Raw genomic sequence first — 19,986 nt, forward strand, 5'->3', positions numbered from 1 at the left:
GTCGAACTTTGATGAATACTCGTCATTGGAACTCAATTAGTCAAGGTATAGTATTATCCAGTGCTAGATATTCTAATAAATAGTAAGTTTTTTGGTTCTGTACAATGTTATTTCATTCTTATGTTGACTCGGAAGGATGGTTATACAGCGACAGTGAGCACACGCATGAAACACGATTACCATCATCTACAATATATTGGTGCTCAGGATATTCACTTTAGTTATGTGCATTTTCCGATATAAAAATTAAATCCCCATCATGCCTCGTCCGTTTCCTGTTAACGCAGATATCATGGCGTAAAAATCTTCTACATTACATGACGATGCCTGCGTATGGATTTGAAAAATTGTACAATTGTGTTCTTGAGAAGATTTTTTAAAAATGTTTCAGACTGGAACTTAACACTTGCCGTGGTCCTGCCCATGATCAAGGTGTTGTCGTGGTGTGAACAAACTTTATACTTTCACGCCAATTTAACAAATTGAAAATATGCGGTTCTTGAGATTTTCAAAGAATTTTCCTACAAACATGATCTCCTATGTAAAACTTTAAACCACTAATGGCCCCATCCAGAACCCAGGAGTCCCGGTGTGTGAGCATCTCTAAAACTCTACACTACAGAAGAATGCATGTACAGTGAAAACTGCCTAATCCGACACCTGTGTATGATACAGTGAAAACTGCCTAATCCGACACCTGTGTATGATACAGTGAAAACTGCCTAATCCGACACCTGTGTATAATACAGTGAAAACTGTCTAATCTGACACCTGTGTATAATACGGTGAAAACTGTCTAATCTGACACCTGTGTATAATACAGTGAAAACTGTCTAATCTGACACCTGTGTATAATACAGTGAAAACTGTCTAATCTGACACCTGTGCAGTCCGTTTTACTGGACATTCAGACATCAAAACTGCTTAATCTGGCACCTGTACAAAACTGTCTAACCTGACACCGGTGTAATCCATTTTACTGGACATTCTGATATCAAAACTGCATAATCCAACACCTGTGTATGATACAGTGAAAACTGTCTAATCCGACACCTGTGTATGATACAGTGAGAACTGCCTAATCCGACACCTGTGCAATCTGTTTCACTGAGTATCCCGACCCTTATTTTCATTCTTAATATCGATTTTCTTTACACGGTTTATTTTGACACACTGTGTATGCTGTTCTCTCTCAGTCAGTTTCGGATTAGACAGGTTTCACTGTATCTTGATTACACCCTTGTGGTTCTTGAGGAGGTTCTCGAAAAATTAGACATGTGTTGCCTTCTCCTGTGGTTATGAACAAGTTTGTTTTTTAAACACTTCCACCTTATTTGCACTTCTCTCGCCTTGGAAGAAGACAGGACCCCTTATTCAAGCAATCTGGACTCCCCTTCACCTAGGAGTGTTTTGTAACACGTGTGTTCGAAATTGACCACTGGTTCTAAAGAAGTTGAAGATACGAAAAGTTAATAGCCGATAATCTATGGGTAAACTCACAAATGAAACGATTGCTAAAACAGGAAAGGGTTATATTAATTCTATGGTCGTTATTGCGATCTAATTTGCAAATACAAGTTAGCTGTCTGGTGTGTTTCATGTTAGGCCGTTTTAAACATATTGATCTTAACTATTTTAAACATATTGATTTTAACTACGGATTACTCCGTTACCCGATCAAGATATACGGCTCATAGCGGGCATGACCGGTCAACAGGGGATGCTTACTCCTCTTAGTATGTCCAGGGGTCCGTGTTTGTCATTCTTAATTGTGTAGGATATATGAGATTGATCACTGTTCATAATCTTCTCTTGTTATTATTGCAGACATAGGGGTAGTTTGTAAAGTAAAAGAAAACATTAGATAAAGATAATTTTATTTCCAATCATAGACCCATTGTTGGGTAATTTCACTACAATGATTAAAACTAACAATAGCGATAATTAGGTACTGAGAAACGCAATCTAGAGATGCATGTTCACAGCACATATACAACATCAATACAAATATAATTTGATAGAGAAAGGTTAAGATCTCGTGAAACATAATTCTTATTTATACGACGAGCTTTACTGATAAGCAAATATTTTGCTTATATATAAAAATACTCGTACAAGCAAACCTCGCCGTGTGAACAAACTTAAGTTACTTACATATAAAAACAAAGAACGTGGTACGCTATTGGCCGAAATATGCCGCAGTTATAAATCCATAAAACTGTACAGCGTTATAAAACCCTAGGACCCGCACACTATTCAATAGTACATAATTTATCTATATATACATGTAATGACAATTTTACGTTGATCATATACAAAGCGTCGATTAGAATGTACGGGAATTGCTGTGCATTCGCAATTTTTCATTAAAATCACTACATTTATAATGTACATGTATTTGTTATTCAGTTTAAATAAAAAAAAAAAAAAAAAAAAAAAAAAAAAAAAAAAAACACCAAATAACCACACCAAAAAAAACACACCAAAAAACAAAAAAACACTGATGCCACGAATTATAACAAAGTGGAACAAAGTCAAAGGTCACAAGGTTAAAGATTTCAGTGTCAATGGAAAGGTCTTGCCACAAGAAATACATTCACCAAATATAAAAGCTCTTCCTGTTATTGTGTAAAAAATACGACCAAGGTTAAAGTTTTTTGTATTAGGCTGACAGGCTAAAAACTATTTGCCCCCCCCCCCCCCGAATCTTCGATTCCGGGGGTGGGGGTGGGGGCATCATAATAATAATGACATGATGTAGATAGATAACCCAAGTGCGGGTACTTTGGAGTAAAATTGACTTGTTATCCGAACTAACATTCCAGGTACATGGTGCCCCCGTGGATGTATAGAAGCATTCCATATTATTGACATTGTATATGAGTATACCACTAATTCTGTCATTATATAAATACCATTCAAATTCGTGTTATTTAAACGTATATTTTCATTTCTCATTAGCAAACATGCACATTATTAGAAAGAAAACAATCAAGGCGTCATAATTGAAAAAAAAATCGGTAAAAATACCAAAATGATATACTAAATTAAAATATATACAAATTGCTAAAAAAAACAAAAATAAATTGGCGTTTATACTTTATATATAATGAAATAATTATTCATGTACACCTGCAAATATATCAAACGACAAGAATTAAGGAGAAGTTTTTCTTCAAAACAATTGTTAAGATAATAAAATAATATGGAAGAAATACTCGTTAATCTTCTGTTCCGTTGTCGCTATCAGACTCGTCTATGATACCAGTCTGGGGTAGGTGTAACTCTGTACACGTGCATGAGCAAAAGCCAATTTTCTGCTCCTGTGTGCAGATTTGGTCGAATGAATGCAAATTAAATTTTTAAATACACAAAACATCGAATCATCATTTTCTGTAGCATAGCACATGATTGTACAATGTCACATTTCATTGACCTTGTAAATATTAGAATAATAATAATAATAATATATAAGTTCACCATCAATTACAAATGTCATTTTAAAATGATGACCAAAAAAAAAGAAAAAAGCGGTAGGACTGTTACCGCAGTCATTCGGTATCAAGAAAATACTCAGCTTTGTATGCACATCATCGTATACCGGGCTGAATAACTCTTGATACCAAGTCCAATGTCTTCCTTGATAAACGCACATTTAAACATTTCTTATCAAACATACAATTTCAATTTCGAAGGACATTTACAAAAAGAATTTTCATATCGTCGGTCTCAATTCACCTGCTGTCGGTTTCTGACATTGAAAATCTCTAAACCCTTTATAAAACACTAAAAAAAAATCCATAAAACATTGAAATTATATACATTCTATATAAAACAATAAGTTTTTCCATAAAACATTGAAATTCTATACATTATATATAAAACACTAAAAATTTTCCATAAAGCACTCAAATTCTACACATTCTAGAGATATAAAAAACACTGAAATTTTCTATAAAACACTGAAATTCTATACATTCTCGATAAAGTACTGGAATTCTCTAGATCCTTTATAAAACACTGAAATTCTCTATAAAACACTGAAATTCTCTATAAAACACTGAAATTCTATACTTGCATCCTCTAAAACACATCAAAATTCTCTACATCCTGTACAAAAACGCTGCAAGTCTCTAATTATTCTCGATACATATACTTTATTTCTGCGATCTTGCTTTGTAAGAAATAATTTTCGAAAAACCATTATCTACAATGTTATGGAGATTTTCGTTTTCGTGCTTTATTTAAGCGAAATTAAAGTTCTCGCGATGAAATTTATTTTATTTATTAACAGTGCTATCAATTATTGAACCAAGTTACATTCAAGTTACTAGGAATGTTCGGTGTCTGTAGATATTAATTCCACTGTTCGTCACACAGCTCAACGACTTCTTTCGCAAGACTGCACCCCCTGTCCACGTGGTTTGAGGTGAACACACTGTTGAACGACGGGTATATGATCCTGTTTGAACTAGCACAAACCTCGGAGACGAACTGTCGACACAAGTCGGTCAGTCCGGGAACTGACACGCCATATGACACGGAAACCAAATCATGGGTCTTTCGATATCCCTCTGCCTTATTTGAATCATTGCGATACATCAAACTTTTTATGCACTTCTCAATGGCCTGTAAGAAATTGAATTTATATCCCAAATTCGATTAAAATGGCTATGTAATTATCTATGTCTGTATTTGTAAAACTTATACGGTACCAATTTTGATGCACCAGATGCGCATTTCGACAAATAATGTCTCTTCAGTGATGCTCAACCGAAATCTTTGAAATCCGAAATAACTATGAAGTTTTAGAGCTAAATATAGCCAAAAACAGCGTGCCAAAAAAGTGGAGCCAAATTCGTCCAAGGATAAGAGCTATGCATGAGGGAGATAATGTATGTATGTATGGATTTATGGATGTATGTATGGCTACTTAAAATTCTTCTTAAAAGTAAACTCTCAAGGTCAAAGTTAAAACTTTGATACGAAACAAAAAATGTTACAAGGAATGCATATACATGTATGATGCATGAGGGCCATACATGTATCACTCACCATTCTAAAAGTAATACTACAGTTTTCAACTTTGGGTCAAACTCCAAGGTCAAGATCACAAGGTCAAAGATCGTGTATGAAATGTAAGGCATTGAATTACTATAAATAATCTCTAAGCAGATTATTAAAGTCCTACCTTAGATATTTCAGGAGATATTGAATATGTTAAATATCTTTGAAAATAAGGTCAAACATCAAGGTCAAACATCAAGGTCAAAAACTTTAGTAACGTAGAAAAAGTTGTTGTCACAAGGAATGTGTAACTGAAATACTGGTATGAGAGTCCTATAACTCACCATTCAAAAGCTATGAGAAAGGTCAACGTTTTGGACGGACAGACAAGGACAAAACGATGTACCCCCGACTATAGTAGCAGGGACATAAACAACTTGGAATCATTTGTATATGGATATTATTTGTATGGCCCTGCTACTTTTGTAAAGAATTTGTTTGAATAAATTTCCTGTATATTCCCATCCAAAACTTCGACCCTCTGTGAGGAAAATGAATTTGAACTACCTATAGATACTTACGTAACATTATGATTAATTATGGCCCTTATGTTGTTGAAATGAAGATTTTCATACATACTTCTCTAGAAATCCCCATGTAAAAGTTGAAATCCCTAATGTGGCCCTGCCCAATCCTAATTCAGGGGGTAACAATTTGGAGAAACAAACTTGAATCTGCTCTACCCAAAGATGCTTGCATATTAACAACTGTTCAACTGACTCGCAAAAACGCTAAAAATTAATCGATAGCAAAAATAACGAGATTTACGATACTCGAGTACAGGTAGGTTGGACCCAGGTATGATCGGGTAATGTCAATAGGTCATATTTGTGACGTTTTAGAGGTAATCGATCTGTTCTTGTCATCCTTGAGTTGGGGGCATAGTATAATTTATTCTACAACTAAGATTTACCAGAAATTTCAAGTGAAAATAGGGGGGATTAATTTATTCATGATATTTGAAATTTCTTATGATTTTTTTTTTATCGATTTTAGGAAACATAGTTTTGATGAAAAGATGTACTTTTAAGACAAATGTAAATTCTTGTGACAGCTTTCATATAAAAGAATAAAGAAGGATGAATCCATCATTTATATTTCATATGCAGTTTACAAGATTTCTACGACGAATTAAATCTTGTAATTTTATACTTTCTTTAACTTTATATTAATTTTCATCCCTTAATATATAAAACGTACCTTGTGACACATGTAGCAAACCCACTTTAGAGTATGTACGTCCCCCTCATCAACGCTCGCCTGAGACGTGACACATCTCCTCAGTTGGAGTGCTGTATTTATGTCGTATTTGGCTTGCTTTAACCAGAGTTTTCCAACGTCGGGTTGAGGATTCGGCAATTTTTCCTGACCTCTGCCCCAGGTTGTCCAATTGCCTCTTCTTCGGCTTCTTCTACGATTCATATAGCCATGCAACCAATCATCGTAGTTCGTCCTCTGGGGTTGGGCATGCGCAGAATGCTGCTCGCCATTGTAATGATCCCTTTGTCTGCGTTTTCTGTTTCGGTAGTAGTAACTTCTTCTTTCTGTAGAATCATCAGAATTGCTCCGTAAGAACTCTTCGAATTCTCCATTCTTTAGTCGTCGAACTATCTCATTGATGTATTGGGTCACTTCTGTAGCCAAGGGGTTATTTGAATGTTTATCTGGATGCCAATTCATCAATAATCTAAACCTCACCCGCTGGAAATCACTTAGGTCGTATTTCCATGCTTCAATTAATGTCAATTTAATCTCTTCGAAAATGACGCCTTTTCTTGATTGATACACTTCTCCTTGAAGGTCCGTATACCGCTCAATTTCTGTGGATGTGTTGCTTTCATCACTGTGAACAAAGCGATATAATCTGAATGCAATTTCACAGTGAATACCCGAACCATCATTGATATCATACATCGGAAACATGCGATTGTCTCTTTTCTTGATTATTCTGACATAAATAAACACATAGTCTGATACATCATCCTGCAACGGATTAAGAACTTCGTATGCCACAATTTCTCCAGGATGCAATTCCCGAATAGAGTTGTCAAGATAATCATGAAGATCTGCTGGAACATACGATCCTAGGTTTGGTTCCCAGATGGATTCGCAATTTACACCCAATGTTGACAACACCAATTTCATTTCCTCGTCAGACTCGGATTCAATCACTTTCAATAATATGTCACGGTGTTGAATCGCAATACCATTGGTAATTTTGACTAAGATTTCAAACAACTGGTCCCTAATATATCGCCATGTTGAACGTGAATTTTGAAGAATATTCATATACACAACTGATTCATCTGATTCATAGAATATGGTTTGGGGTCGTAGAGAACCACTAATTTCCATATTTTCTTTACGAAAGACAAGTTTTGTTTCTAAATTAGAGACCTGTTGAATACGTAATCTGCGCAAATTTTCTTCACATTGTTCCCGTATAGCTCCCGTAAAATCAGCGGATTTAGAAAGTATATCACATATTCCCTTTACAAAATCTGCCTTCTGAAATTTCCTATTCAGAGTTTCCACAAGTCCAGAACATTCACATGTGTCCACTGAATGAAGGACCTCTTTCACCTGTTGTGAGAGTAACATTGGTCGAAAATCACCAGGAAGGCGGGAAAGCAATCTGTTTTCATGATGAATATCATTCTTTACAGATTTGATAAATTTAATGAGATCAAAGTTTCCCATTCTATTCCCAAAGTGTGGTGTATCTCGTATAGTCAGATTGGAAGATTTAACCAACATGACGGACCCACCCACATCTGTTGGTAAATAAATGCAAGGAAACTCAAGGAGCTTAGCATACTTTTCATCTTCTGGTACAGAAGTATTTGATAATTTTTCCAGAGAACATAGAAATCCTGTCATTGTCTTTTTGCAAATCTCGAGCTCCTGGGGAAATAGTGTTCGGTTTCCGACAGAAGTGTGCAGCAAATCAAATACCCTCACATAGTGGTGAATGCATGCTTCATCAGCAACTCCAAGTTTTCTAAAAAATTCATAATGCTTTCCAAATATTTCACTTCCTCTGCAAAGATAAGGCGGTATTTCTTCATCGCGTTTCTGTTCTAAAGCAACTTGATCCAATCGAAGAAAACGATTGTGTTCTTTGTTGTAAATCAGAGGAGTTTCACAAAATCCTTTTTTCAATTTTGCAATATCGTTCGAGTTCGGAGCAAGACCCTCTAGGTCTGAATACAATGTTTCCATGAAGAAGTGTAATCCGCCCTTAATGTTTTGTAATTTTCGATTTTGATCTTCACTTCTTACCATCTTCTCTAACATGTAACAAAGTTTGTGAATATGAGAGATCACATCCTTTAGAGGCGGAGTTTTCTGAATCAACAGGAGTTCTTCCACTACTTTCCATGATGATTGTAGTATGTTCGGATGCTTTAGGTTTGGCAATATTTTGCACGAAGACCATATCATTAGCTTACTTTCAGGATACACTGCATTTTCAAATGAAATTAATCTCTGACCAGTTATAAAATGTCCTACAATTTGTGCGTACTCTTTTTCAACTTTGCCTGGGATAAGACATTTAATTTGTCTGAGTTCACGCAAGAAATGTTGCTCTTTGTGAAGATCAGGAACATTCATTATTTCTGCAAGAAGTAGCTTTGAGTGAGACACTAAAGATTCATCAATACCACGGGATTGTCTTTCATCTATTTCTTTCGCAAATCTAAGCAAAACATCGACGGGAATCTGTATTTTGAGACCAGCATAAACTAAAAATTCTTTCCAATCCTCCTTGTAGAATGGATCTAATGGTAGCAATTCTCGTTTGGTACACATCTGTCGGCATAATCGCGAAAAGGGAGTCAGAAATTCACAAACTCTTTGCAACCTCCTTGTCTCTGTGTTTTGAATAAAAGGGAAATTTCGTATCAAATGTTGCATAGAACTGTCGAAGAGGTTTTTTTGTTTTATGTATTCTATATGGATCATTCGGGTTTCAAGATCAAATAATTGGGGGTTTGAAAGAAAATAATCTTTATAAAAGCTTATAGCATTCATTTCTTTCACTGCAAATGCATTGTGTAGTTCATAAAGCAGGGAATTTTTCTTGAGTATCTTCAAACTGTAATGTTTGCAGAGAGTCTGCAGTCCTGCCGTTGGAATGGAACCACGCTCCATACATACTATTTCCCCCTCAGTCCTTAAATTCGTCAATACTCCATCTATGGATTCATACAAAATGACCTCTCTGAATTTGTCCCTCAATGTACTGAATGAATCATATAATTTTCGGAAGAGGTACATCAAGAGTAATTCTGCATCTTTCAGAGATATAGCACTTCGTACCTTGTGGTGAATCAAACAAGAAAGAACATTTTCTGGAGTGAATGAAGAAGCACAAACACGTTGCACCAACTTCCTTAAGGGAAAAGAGTCTCCAATATAAGTTTTCCAAGGCGACGGGATATCAAGATTTGTCAAAATTTTTCCTATCTTTGGGTCCTCAGACAAAGGTGGAGGATTTTCCAAAAACGACGCTGTCTCAAGAACAGCATATCGTAATTTGAAGGGAAATAAAACAACCCTTTTGCTGGACTTCGCTGCTGCTGGTATTAAACACCAAGACCCTAAATGTTTTTCGCAGTCTCTTGCAACATCTTTTCCAGAGAGGAACGACAAGTATTCCCAAAATCTGCAGAACCATTTTCTGTCCTGGTGTTTTTCTGACAATGGAACAGGGATCTCTGCATGTAACCGACTGGATAATGTTTTGCCAAGCAATTTCGAGAACGTTTCTAAACTGAGTGGTGAAAGGAAATCGCTGACTATAGACAGTTGTTTCTCGAAAATATGATTAAGCTCTTTGTGCAAAAATTGTTCTGAAGACTCAGGTAGTAAATCACTGTAATTGGAAAACAATTTCTTTTTGTCCTTAGAAAAGACTTCCAGAATGTTGTCATTTCTAACACAGAGAGGTATTCCTTCTAGTTGGTTGTGTATTGTGGAGTCAAAGCAGACAGATAAAAGTTGTTGTATTGGTTTTATATCCCGAAACAGTGTCTTCTCTATCGAAACCCCCACTGTTGTAATGCGACATTTATCAACAGCTTCAGTGTTCCATGACTTTAAAAACATCACAATGTCACCGACAGTAAGGAATGGGGCTCTTTTATGAGGTTGTAAAGTCTTTTGTACGCTATTTGCAATATCCGTCGAGTATGTTAATATTTTCATTCCCAACAGTTTCAAAATGCTTGGCAACTCTGTATCGAGCGATGACATCTCATCATGTTGTTGTCTCGTCAGATGAATGTGACCTCTAGTTGTCGTTAGTGGCATAAAGTATGCTAAAAATCTGTGGTCATCGTTGTTTAAAGAAACAAATGAAATACATTCTCCGGTCACTATACTCTGTGTTTCTTTGGTGAGAAAATGACGCGTGCCTTTTAACGTATTATATACTTCCACTGGTAGATATATTGGGAATATTTCCATCTTCTTTTCCCAGGTTGTTTGGTAAAATCCCTTGACTAGGCGAGCCCACTTTGTCTTTGACACAGACGATAAAATAGGAAAGGCGTTGTTGTATATCTTAACTGTTTCCAATACGTTTTCTGCATCTTTTTTGAACAAATATCCTCGAAGAAAGCAGACAAGCTCAGTGTATGCAAACGGAAGAACGTACTCTAGAAGAAAATTATTCCAAAACCCTTTCAAAGTTTCATATCCGACATCTTGCCAAATATTAGTCCGAGCTGCATCAACAGCGAAGTGGCCATTTATGTGCACAGGAAGTTTGGTTGTGACAGGTAATGGGAGAAAGTTGAATGCTTGTGACGACTGTGTGTCCGGTTCCTCTACGACTTTGTAAGCAACTCCTGCCCTTGGTGATAAAGAAATTTCTTCATTTTTGTATGCATCTATCAAGCGCTGGCTCACTTCCGCGGACGCCTGAACACCACAGACTTGAGAAACACACCACAACTCGTGGTCATTGCTCTCATTACATGACACATCCAAGTTTAGCTGATATTGTACGGATAAAGGTTCAATAACTTCTCCTGCCCGTAGAGCGTGTATGTACTGCTTTATGTCACTATTGAACTTTTGCAGCTTATTTTGATCTGTCTGATTTCTTCTCGCCGACACTGAAGCTATTTGCTGTATTTCGCCATCCTCTGGTATCACTGACAGGGTGATTTTATCTATCTTCGATAGAAACATCAGTGATTTAGGCATGTCCTCTCTCAATAAAGAAAACAATTCTATCAGATCGTCATTCCCCATAGGTTTCCCACGCTTTATTTCTGAATGTTGTGCCATTATATCTGTTCTCAATGGGAACCTAAACCATGTTCCTGTTGAAGAAGGAACCTCTTCTGTGAGATAGGCATGATACATATCAGGATACGTCTCCTTGATAATCTGAATGTTCTCAAGTATCATTCCTGGGTTTTGTGGTGTTGCAAGAGGAACATACTTGCAATGTGGATCAAACATGACTAATGCACCACCATTTGGGACCTTTTCTCCTATTGTCAAGAAGGATGGGACGTCAGTCATATGATAAACAGCATTAAATCCAATACCAAACTGACCCGTCGTCATTGGATCCGATCCTTTACTTCCTTCTCCAAGTTTTGATATTCCCTCAATGTCTTTCTCTGAAAAACAAGAATTATTGAAAACCACCAAAGTTGGCCCTTGAGTATGCTCCAAAGATTTATCAAACAGAGACTCTTTTGGATGCGTCCGTTGGTCGTGAATGAAGTGTATTTCCGTTGCTCCAGCATCATCTGCATTTTGGAGTAATTCATTCAAAATGGATATATTACATGGATAATCTCGCAAGATTCCTTTCAATCTTGTCACTAATTTTTCCGATTGGCCAAATGAAATCGCTCCTGCATAACGTTTGATGAACTGGGCACTTTTTGACTTGATTTCAAAAAGAGATGTCGTCCATGTGTTTAGATCTCCATGCACAAACAAAATCTTATTGTCTTTTGCTATTCTACTTTTTTTGTCATCAATGCACAGGTCGGTCGGTTTTCTCATGACTCCATTCTCATCTGGAAGTAGCATGGTTTTTAAATCACACTCAGATTGAAACTTAGACCTTCTAGTAGGTTTTGAGAGCATGTTGAATAGGCGTACAATGGATGGAACATGATTTGAGGATTCGCCTTCCTTGGGGTCAATCATAACAATAGTTTGAACAAGGCAATGGATTGAGAAATTCTGTTTTACACCTATGTTATGTAGAAAGTTTGTATATTTTTTCCATCTGTCTTCTACTTTGTACAAGAATGGTTCTATGTTAGTTTGAAGCTCTATTGCGCAGATTTCTGGTTTGACTAATCCTGCTGATTTCGTCAAGAGGCATTGTTTGTCTTTGAAGGAGCTTAGCAATCTGCAATTATTTTCATGTAAATACTTGTACACGTCTTCAAGAATATTCCACACTTTTTCTGACGTCCCATCAGAAACATTAGTTGTTATCGCTTCAAGATTGTCTATCACAGTCTTCTCCTCAACCTCACCAAATCCTCGCAATCCCAAATACTCCAGTACACGGTCAAAATGTTCATCCAAGTCAACAACAGGTTGTACACAGCCAACAATATTTCTGCATTTTGTAAGAAAGAGTTTTTTACCCGACTCTAATTTCTTCGACTCTGCAGAGTACCATTTAAATGGCCAATGAGAAGTTTCAGGCTTTTGTAAAACTGGAAGAAATTTTATATCCTGCATCGATTTTTTAATTTGTGCGTGAGATTGCATCTTCATTTCCAGATATCGAAGCACATTGTCACATCTATCTTTCATCTTTTCGGGTTTTGAAGATAATCTCTGTACGGATTTGGCGCGATCAATTACTAGTTCATTAGAAAGGTTTTCACTCATCATGCCAAATTCCATTAGTATCTTTATAATGTTCGACTTCATAAATTCTTCTGATGGGAATCTCTCATCCTCTATATCAAATAGCCTGAAAACACAAAATCCACTGGAGAATGGATCTGGAAATATGAGCTCTCCTGGTTTCCGTAGTTTTCCATTTGGTTTGGTTGGTATACAGGGTGTTTCTTTAAGTTTCGCTTTAACGCCTTCGTCTTCACATTGAAGTACATGCAATAGTAAGATATTTCTTTCCTCCATAGAGTTACACCACCAGTTTGTTGCAAGACTTGGAATGAAAGAGAAAAGAAAAAATGTCTTTTCGTTACAAATATTTTCTTTCAGTTTAGCATTACAAGCTGGTATTTCTTGAAATTGTTTGTATATACACTCTGGCAAGTCCATAGCATGTTTGACTGCTCCATTTGCATTGAATTTCAAGAAACAATTGAAAGCTTTCTTTCCGATATTTTGGCCTAGGCCATATCTCAGTGATGGATCTAGGAATATACACTCTTTGAAATGATACGTATTGGCATCTCCAGACAAACCATCGCCGTAAAACAATCTATGTTCGGACATGAGAAGACGTTCATAAAACGAAATAACTAATTCATTTATCATTTCATCTATTCCAAGAAGCGGCCATTTTTCATAATATTTTTCTTTCGGAATTGTTACTGATAAATTCTCCAGTAGATTGAGAAAGGATAAGCAAATTGGGTTTCTCAAGATAAACTTATTCCATTCTGCTCCCTCTGAATACACATTATCTGAATGGTTTGTTGTCAAGCGTCGCCGGCTAGACTCAACTGCAAAGTAACCATTTACATGTACCGGAATGAAAGATTCTTGTGGTAATGGTAGGAAACAAAATATGTGACCTGTTCGGTAAAATCCAAGGGGGATGTCAGAACATTTCTTTTCTGTCCTATCTATCAACAGGCAGTGTTTGATAGGAATCGCTGTACTACCAACAACAACGTGTCTCTTTAAACTGTCTTTGTAAGGGTATTGATTTTGAGATCCTATCTGCCAGCATATTGTCCATTTAGTCTCTGAAGAATTTACTTTCAACTCGCCCGTTTGAAACATTTTTTCAACCAGTTTATTCTTGAAGATGTCAACTGTAATGGTTATGTCTTCCCTTACTTGTATCATCTCTGAATTTTGTTTCAGTAAGCCCTCGTTTGCTTTCTTTAACATGTTTGCATTTGGAATTTTTGAATTTCGTTGTATTTTGTAAAACCGACACGCCTCTGTAGCTTCCCGTGGATAATGATAGAATTCAATCGTATTTACACTCTGAATGAAGAGCATTAAATTCCCAGCATCCTGAATAAACTTTTTGATCAGTAGAATCACATCTTCTTCTGTGTAGTGTTTTGGAGAAATTTGATGTTTTGTTTCATCTGCATCTTTTGCCGTTCGAAGAGGGAGTCTGAAAAGTGTCCCCTCGTATGACATCCAGTCACGTTCATTCTGAAAATCGCACGTGAATATTCCATTAAAGGGTCGTAGCTGATGCCTCAGGCGGTATCTTGTCTTTGAATCAGATATCTTAAATCTCAAACCTGGATTGCTATTTTTTAAAGCTTTACCTAAATGGATTGTTCTCGGATCCAAAATGACTAGAGACCCTCCACTCAGAATACTCGGCATGTCAGTAATGTTGTAGACAGAGCAGAATCCCAAACCAAATTTCCCAATTTTCGTCAAGTCGGCTTCTTTTGTTCCTGCTCCCAGTTTGATAATATTCTCAAAGTCTTTTTCATCAAATTTCGCGTCGTTGTATACCCATATTGCTGGACCCTGACATTCCGTCATTCCTTTGTCAATCAGACCAGTTAGTGCATTTTCATTTGTTCTTTCATCATATAAAATCCGAAGACATGAAGCACCTGCGTCGTCTGCATTTTGGAGCATTTCTTTTAAAACACTAGTACCATCTGCATAATCCTCGATTAGATTTTTCAATCGGTCCGTCAACTCTTCTTTTTGTCCCCAGGGTATATCCTCAACTCCTTCACTTTCTACGATTCTTCTAGTCAGTGATGGTACTCCTAGGATTGCAGCCACACTAGCCCTGATTTTGGGATGAACATATTTCAGATCTTCATCTTCATCCTCTTCTTCGATGTCTCTCTTGTAATCCACATAAGTACATTCTGTTACTGGAAAAAGTTGAAAATTATTATTGTGACTTTGTACAGGGAAAAGAATGCCGCTCATGTCTTCTTCGTGTAAACGATTGATTTGCTTCATTTCTTCCAGTATATCAAGAATTCTAACCACAACAGACAAATTGTGTTTTGATTCCACTAAAGTTGAGCTCATTTGGTGGTCTTTAATGCAGTTCAATATAAAAATGAGGTCTTTAGCCTCAATCTCTGCTTTGCATCCTAATTTAAGGAAGAACGATTTGAGCATGCTGTTATCTGAGTATTCTTCTGGTAACTTATACATGAAAGGTTCGAGTGCTATCTCCGTTGCTTCATTCGGAGAGTTAATGAAAACCTGTCTTGGTTTCACGAAAACTTTCCCTGTCCAAACTAGTTTTTCCTCTTCTTGAAGCTCAACTTCAAAACCTGATTCAGTTTCTTTGGCAATGTAGTGATAAATATTTTGTAACATTTGCAGAAATTCTGAATGATTTGCGGCAGTTTCATATTTACCAGAAAGCAAAAGTAACTGATTTAGAACTACATCTATGCTTGGAGGTTTATGCAGTAGGTAGTCTAAAATATCAGAACTTAAATTGCTTTCAGCAACCATGGCCACTGATCCAACTAGCATATTGTACTCAGAATGATAAAGGTCATCAGGAATTTCCAGATTGTCGTTGGCACTGCACCATGTCATCATCTGAGGGTAGTGTTTAGGCTTCGTTGTCATCTTCAGCATCCAACGCGAACTTTTCATCTTCTCCAGCAATTGCTGTCGTTCTCCTGAAGACAAACCATTGATATATTTTTCAAGAGTTCTTATTTTGATCCTTGTCTGATTTAGTGAATTCAGTTTCTCTCTAGTCAAAAAATCCAATGTTTGCATGAGATCTCGTATCAGAACGTCTTTTTCAGACTTCAATCCTAGTGTATGTAACCCATTCGCATGTAGTTTAGCGAAGGCAATGTCTTCCGGAAACCTGTCGGTTTCACCATAAAAGAGTTCACGAACTTCTTCTGTAGGTCCAAATAGTTCCCTCGGTGGTCTTCTTTTTCCGTCAGTGGATAGGACAAATGGAATTGATGAAGCTATCTCAATCTGTTCTGGTGTGACGTTCGTATGTATTTTGTATAGAAAATGGGTCATAAATGCGTCAACATCCTTCACACTGTATTCCCTATTTTTTATAGCACATAAAATATCCTTTGTAAGCTCTTCATCTGTTTGTTGATGGAATCCAAGTTCAAGTACCAGACGAGCTCCCTTGAAATCACCGGGTATCAAGGGATATGGGAACCCAATGGGATAATCGTCATCATTAAGAGGCGCCAACTTCCTCACTTCAGACAAAGAGCAAATGCATTCTGTATTCTTATCCTTGGTTGATGGAAACATCTTTATACTTTTCAAAAATGTAGCGACAATGGGTGTAAGTTTCCTTGCTTGACTCATAAACACCGCAAATTCCTTCCGCTTACATTCGGGTAGTTTTTCAAATTTTTCAACGAAACAGTGTGGACTGGTCATTGATGCAAGTAATTTTGCCAAAATCTCACAAACACCACCAATGGTTGGAGAAAAGAGATACCTCTCTATTGCAGTACACGGCAAATAACCAGGGTGTGCTTGCAGTATGGTTACACCGAGCGAGCGAAGTACTTCACAAACAGATTCTGGTAAAACACTTGATCCTTGCCTCTCGATCATGTATATTCCCTTAAGGCTCAGAAGTTGAATAACGGAAGAATTATTGTCTACTGATGCTTCTGGTAGAATGTTGAGATGTTCCACACTTTCCATTATATCATCATGCGTGGCAAGATATTTCCACACTTCCAAAATCCATTTTGAGATATGTGACTGTTTAGATGGCGATATGTATGCACCGTCACATAATTGTTGTCTGTCTATTGATTTCTGTAGCAGATGCCCAAAATCCAACGTTGAGAAGACTTTGATAGCGTGTTCACCTGTTATAATAAAAATTTGATATATTTGTGATCTTTTACTTTACAAAAAAACCCAAACAAACAAACAAAAGTTTCCATATATTCCGTTTTTCTTTAAATCTACTCACCTGATTTTGCAACTTTGAGCAGATGACCTTTCATGTCCTCGGGTATGCTGGACAGTAACTGTCTTTCCATTAAAGGGAAAATCTTTTCCTCTCCATTTGAACACATGTAAACTTTTTCTTTTGTGTTTCTGAAGGACACAAAACTTGTTGGATCATCTGTGGGCACTAGCTCAATATCTTCTAATCGACCCACTGTGGTATTTTCCAACAGATAGTGGAGAATGTCAAGTTTCAGTGATCTTTCAAAGGATTTGTACAGAAGACTTTTTTTGAGAAAGTCACAGATTAAAACTGCATTTATTGTACGTGCCTTGAATCTATCTGAAACGAATTCGTCGCAGCAAACAGCAAACTTCAGATGATTAGGAAGGCGAACTAACGTTTCTGTATACACAGTTAACATACTCCACAAAGTCTCTGTTGTTTTTGGAAATACTTTCTCCTTAGAGTCGAAAATGAAAAACAAGGACTCCTCAAAACTAATTTTTCTTCGATTAGGAGTTTCCATGTCTCCTGTCCAGAACATTTCGAGCTTAAATACTTTGGTGAATAAAGGCTTCAACAATATGAACCATTTAGAATCCACGTTTTCTGTATCAGGGAGGCATTGGTAAATCGTTTCTGGTGAAATGTCAGAGTCTTGAAGAAGGGACTCTACAAGCCTGATGTATGCTGACGATAGGACTTCAGAAATCATCAGTTTATTCCACACCAACCTATTGTCGTCTCCTTCATGTTGGTCTTGAGTTGCCCACAGCATATGTCGTCTGTTAGATGTTAAAGCAAAGAAACCGTTGACATGGACTGGTAGGTTGGTCAAACTTTTATCGTCTGGTTCAATTGGTAGTGGCAAAAAGCAGAAGACATGTCCTTTGAAATTTACGCGATGTCTTTGTGTCAGTGGAAATGCGACCCCCACATATGGTGCATAACTTAGTTGTTCATCATGTGCTAAATTTGTCATATTTTCGGACATGTCATTTTCCCCTTGAAATAAATTAACTATATACCACTCCTGATCGATTGTCTGTTGACTCTGTGGTCTCTGTGTTCTGAGAACAGCTTTGAATTCACTCCATAAGGATTTCGCAGGAATTTTACTCCTTGTCAACTGATTCTTAATGTATTCCCGGTCTTCTGTGATGTCCCTATTTCCTTTGCCTTTCATCTGAACCTTAAAGATCTCCCGAACTTGCGTGTCGTATATGGAAATGTGTATTACAGACTTTAGAAAGAGTAAAATTGTTTCCGCCTCCTTTTCGAAAGATTCAAACAGTTCCGTCATTTTCTCTGTTGTGTAGATTTTGCTTGAAAGATCCGAAACTTCTTGGCGTAATGGAAACCAAAACAAAGTTCCTTAAAATAGATGAATATCATCAATATAAATGAAAGTTTACGTATATTGAAATATTTCTATCTCGAGTTCCTAGTCTCTGACAATAATAATCTCTAAATTAAGACAAGGCCAATGGAAGTTCCTTAAAATAGTTAAAAATCATCAATATTAATGAAAATTTATGTAGATTGAAATATATCTATCTTGGGTTCCTTGTCTATGATAATAATGCTCGAGTAGCTTCTCACAGCTGCGACCCGAGTTCGATCCCCGTGATCGGCAGTGGTTGTATGTGAGAGGGTATGGTGGTCGCCCACTCGGACACGTGGGTTTCCTCCGGGTACCCCGGTTTCCTCCAACAAAAAGGCCCCCTAGCGCAAACGTTCGTACAAGTCGGGAAAACAAACCATAAGCAGATAACAGTGTATTGATAGAATAGTTTTTCTCTCTTTTGAGCGCTACACCATTTACCATAATTTTTCAAACTGTACACATGAATTTTATTACTTCAAACCAAGAGAAAGTAAGATAGCTAGACGAAACAATATATTCAATTTGATTAGTGACATGACTTCCACTTTGTCCTTCTACCTCACCAAATAAAAAGTCTAAGATCAGTAACCACTAACAAGTCTAAAGATGCTAATCATTTAATGCTCAACAGAATGCTTCTGATTTCAGGATATGGAAACCTGGCTATTATTTCAGAAAAACATCTTACTCGGATAATTTTGATTTTCTATGACCGATTCGTTCAGTCCAAACAGTCCATTTCCTTCTAGTCCCAGAGTTTCATTCATGATTGACCACGCCTCCCTGTACTTCTCCGTCTTCAGTTTTTTGAAGGGAATTCTGTGACACACTCTGTGAGGTAACTCGTGTGGATCGATAATCAGAAGCTTGTCTCCGCTGATGATTATTGGCGAATCTACGAAATACATTAAAAGAGGTATGCATTTCCATAGTGAAAGAATATCGTCTATATTCTTAGAGGCGTTGAAATACATTTATCAGTGTAAAAGGATGTCTGCAAATAAACATGATGGATGTAAGGAAACACTAAAATGCAAACTAGTTATCACATCTATCGTATCAATTAACATTAATAATTTTCATTCATATGTCGATTCGATATATACCCGTGAACTCGAAATAAGACACCACAGAGTCGTCCATTCTGCTTCAGACTTAGATATTTTATTGAAAATAGATATTAACTCCAAACTAACAACTCAACCTTATGATAAACAGGATGATTTCAGCTTCTCCATCGTCAATTTCGCATATTTATGTAGCAATATTCCATTATCACATGTATATGGTGTTTATATCTCTCAACTGATTCGATACGTAAGCTCTTGTTCTGCGTATGATCAGTTTTTAAATCGAGGCAGGCTACTGACAAACAAGTTGATGGTGCAGTCTCGTTTAGAGTCAGCATTTCGTAAATTCTATGGCCATT

General features: G+C 36.8%; 1 protein-coding gene across 3 annotated transcripts in view; it reads right to left on the minus strand.

Moving 5' to 3' along the window:
* Positions 1–1,860: 1,860 nt before the first annotated feature.
* The window catches only part of LOC125650191 (sacsin-like), a 29,756-nt gene continuing 11,630 nt past the window's right edge, over positions 1,861–19,986 (minus strand). For all 3 annotated transcript variants that reach the window (XM_056167005.1, XM_048878242.2, XM_056167006.1), the window contains 4 exons: positions 19,246–19,452; positions 17,189–18,544; positions 6,268–17,081; positions 1,861–4,629 (listed from right to left, as the gene is read on the minus strand). In XM_056167005.1, the coding sequence (XP_056022980.1) occupies positions 4,357–4,629; positions 6,268–17,081; positions 17,189–18,544; positions 19,246–19,452 (12,650 nt within the window). In that variant the 3' untranslated portion in view covers positions 1,861–4,356. The remainder of the gene's footprint in view (positions 4,630–6,267; positions 17,082–17,188; positions 18,545–19,245; positions 19,453–19,986) is intronic.

Source organism: Ostrea edulis, chromosome 5 (genome assembly GCF_947568905.1).
Source record: "Ostrea edulis chromosome 5, xbOstEdul1.1, whole genome shotgun sequence".
Taxonomy (NCBI): domain Eukaryota; kingdom Metazoa; phylum Mollusca; class Bivalvia; order Ostreida; family Ostreidae; genus Ostrea; species Ostrea edulis.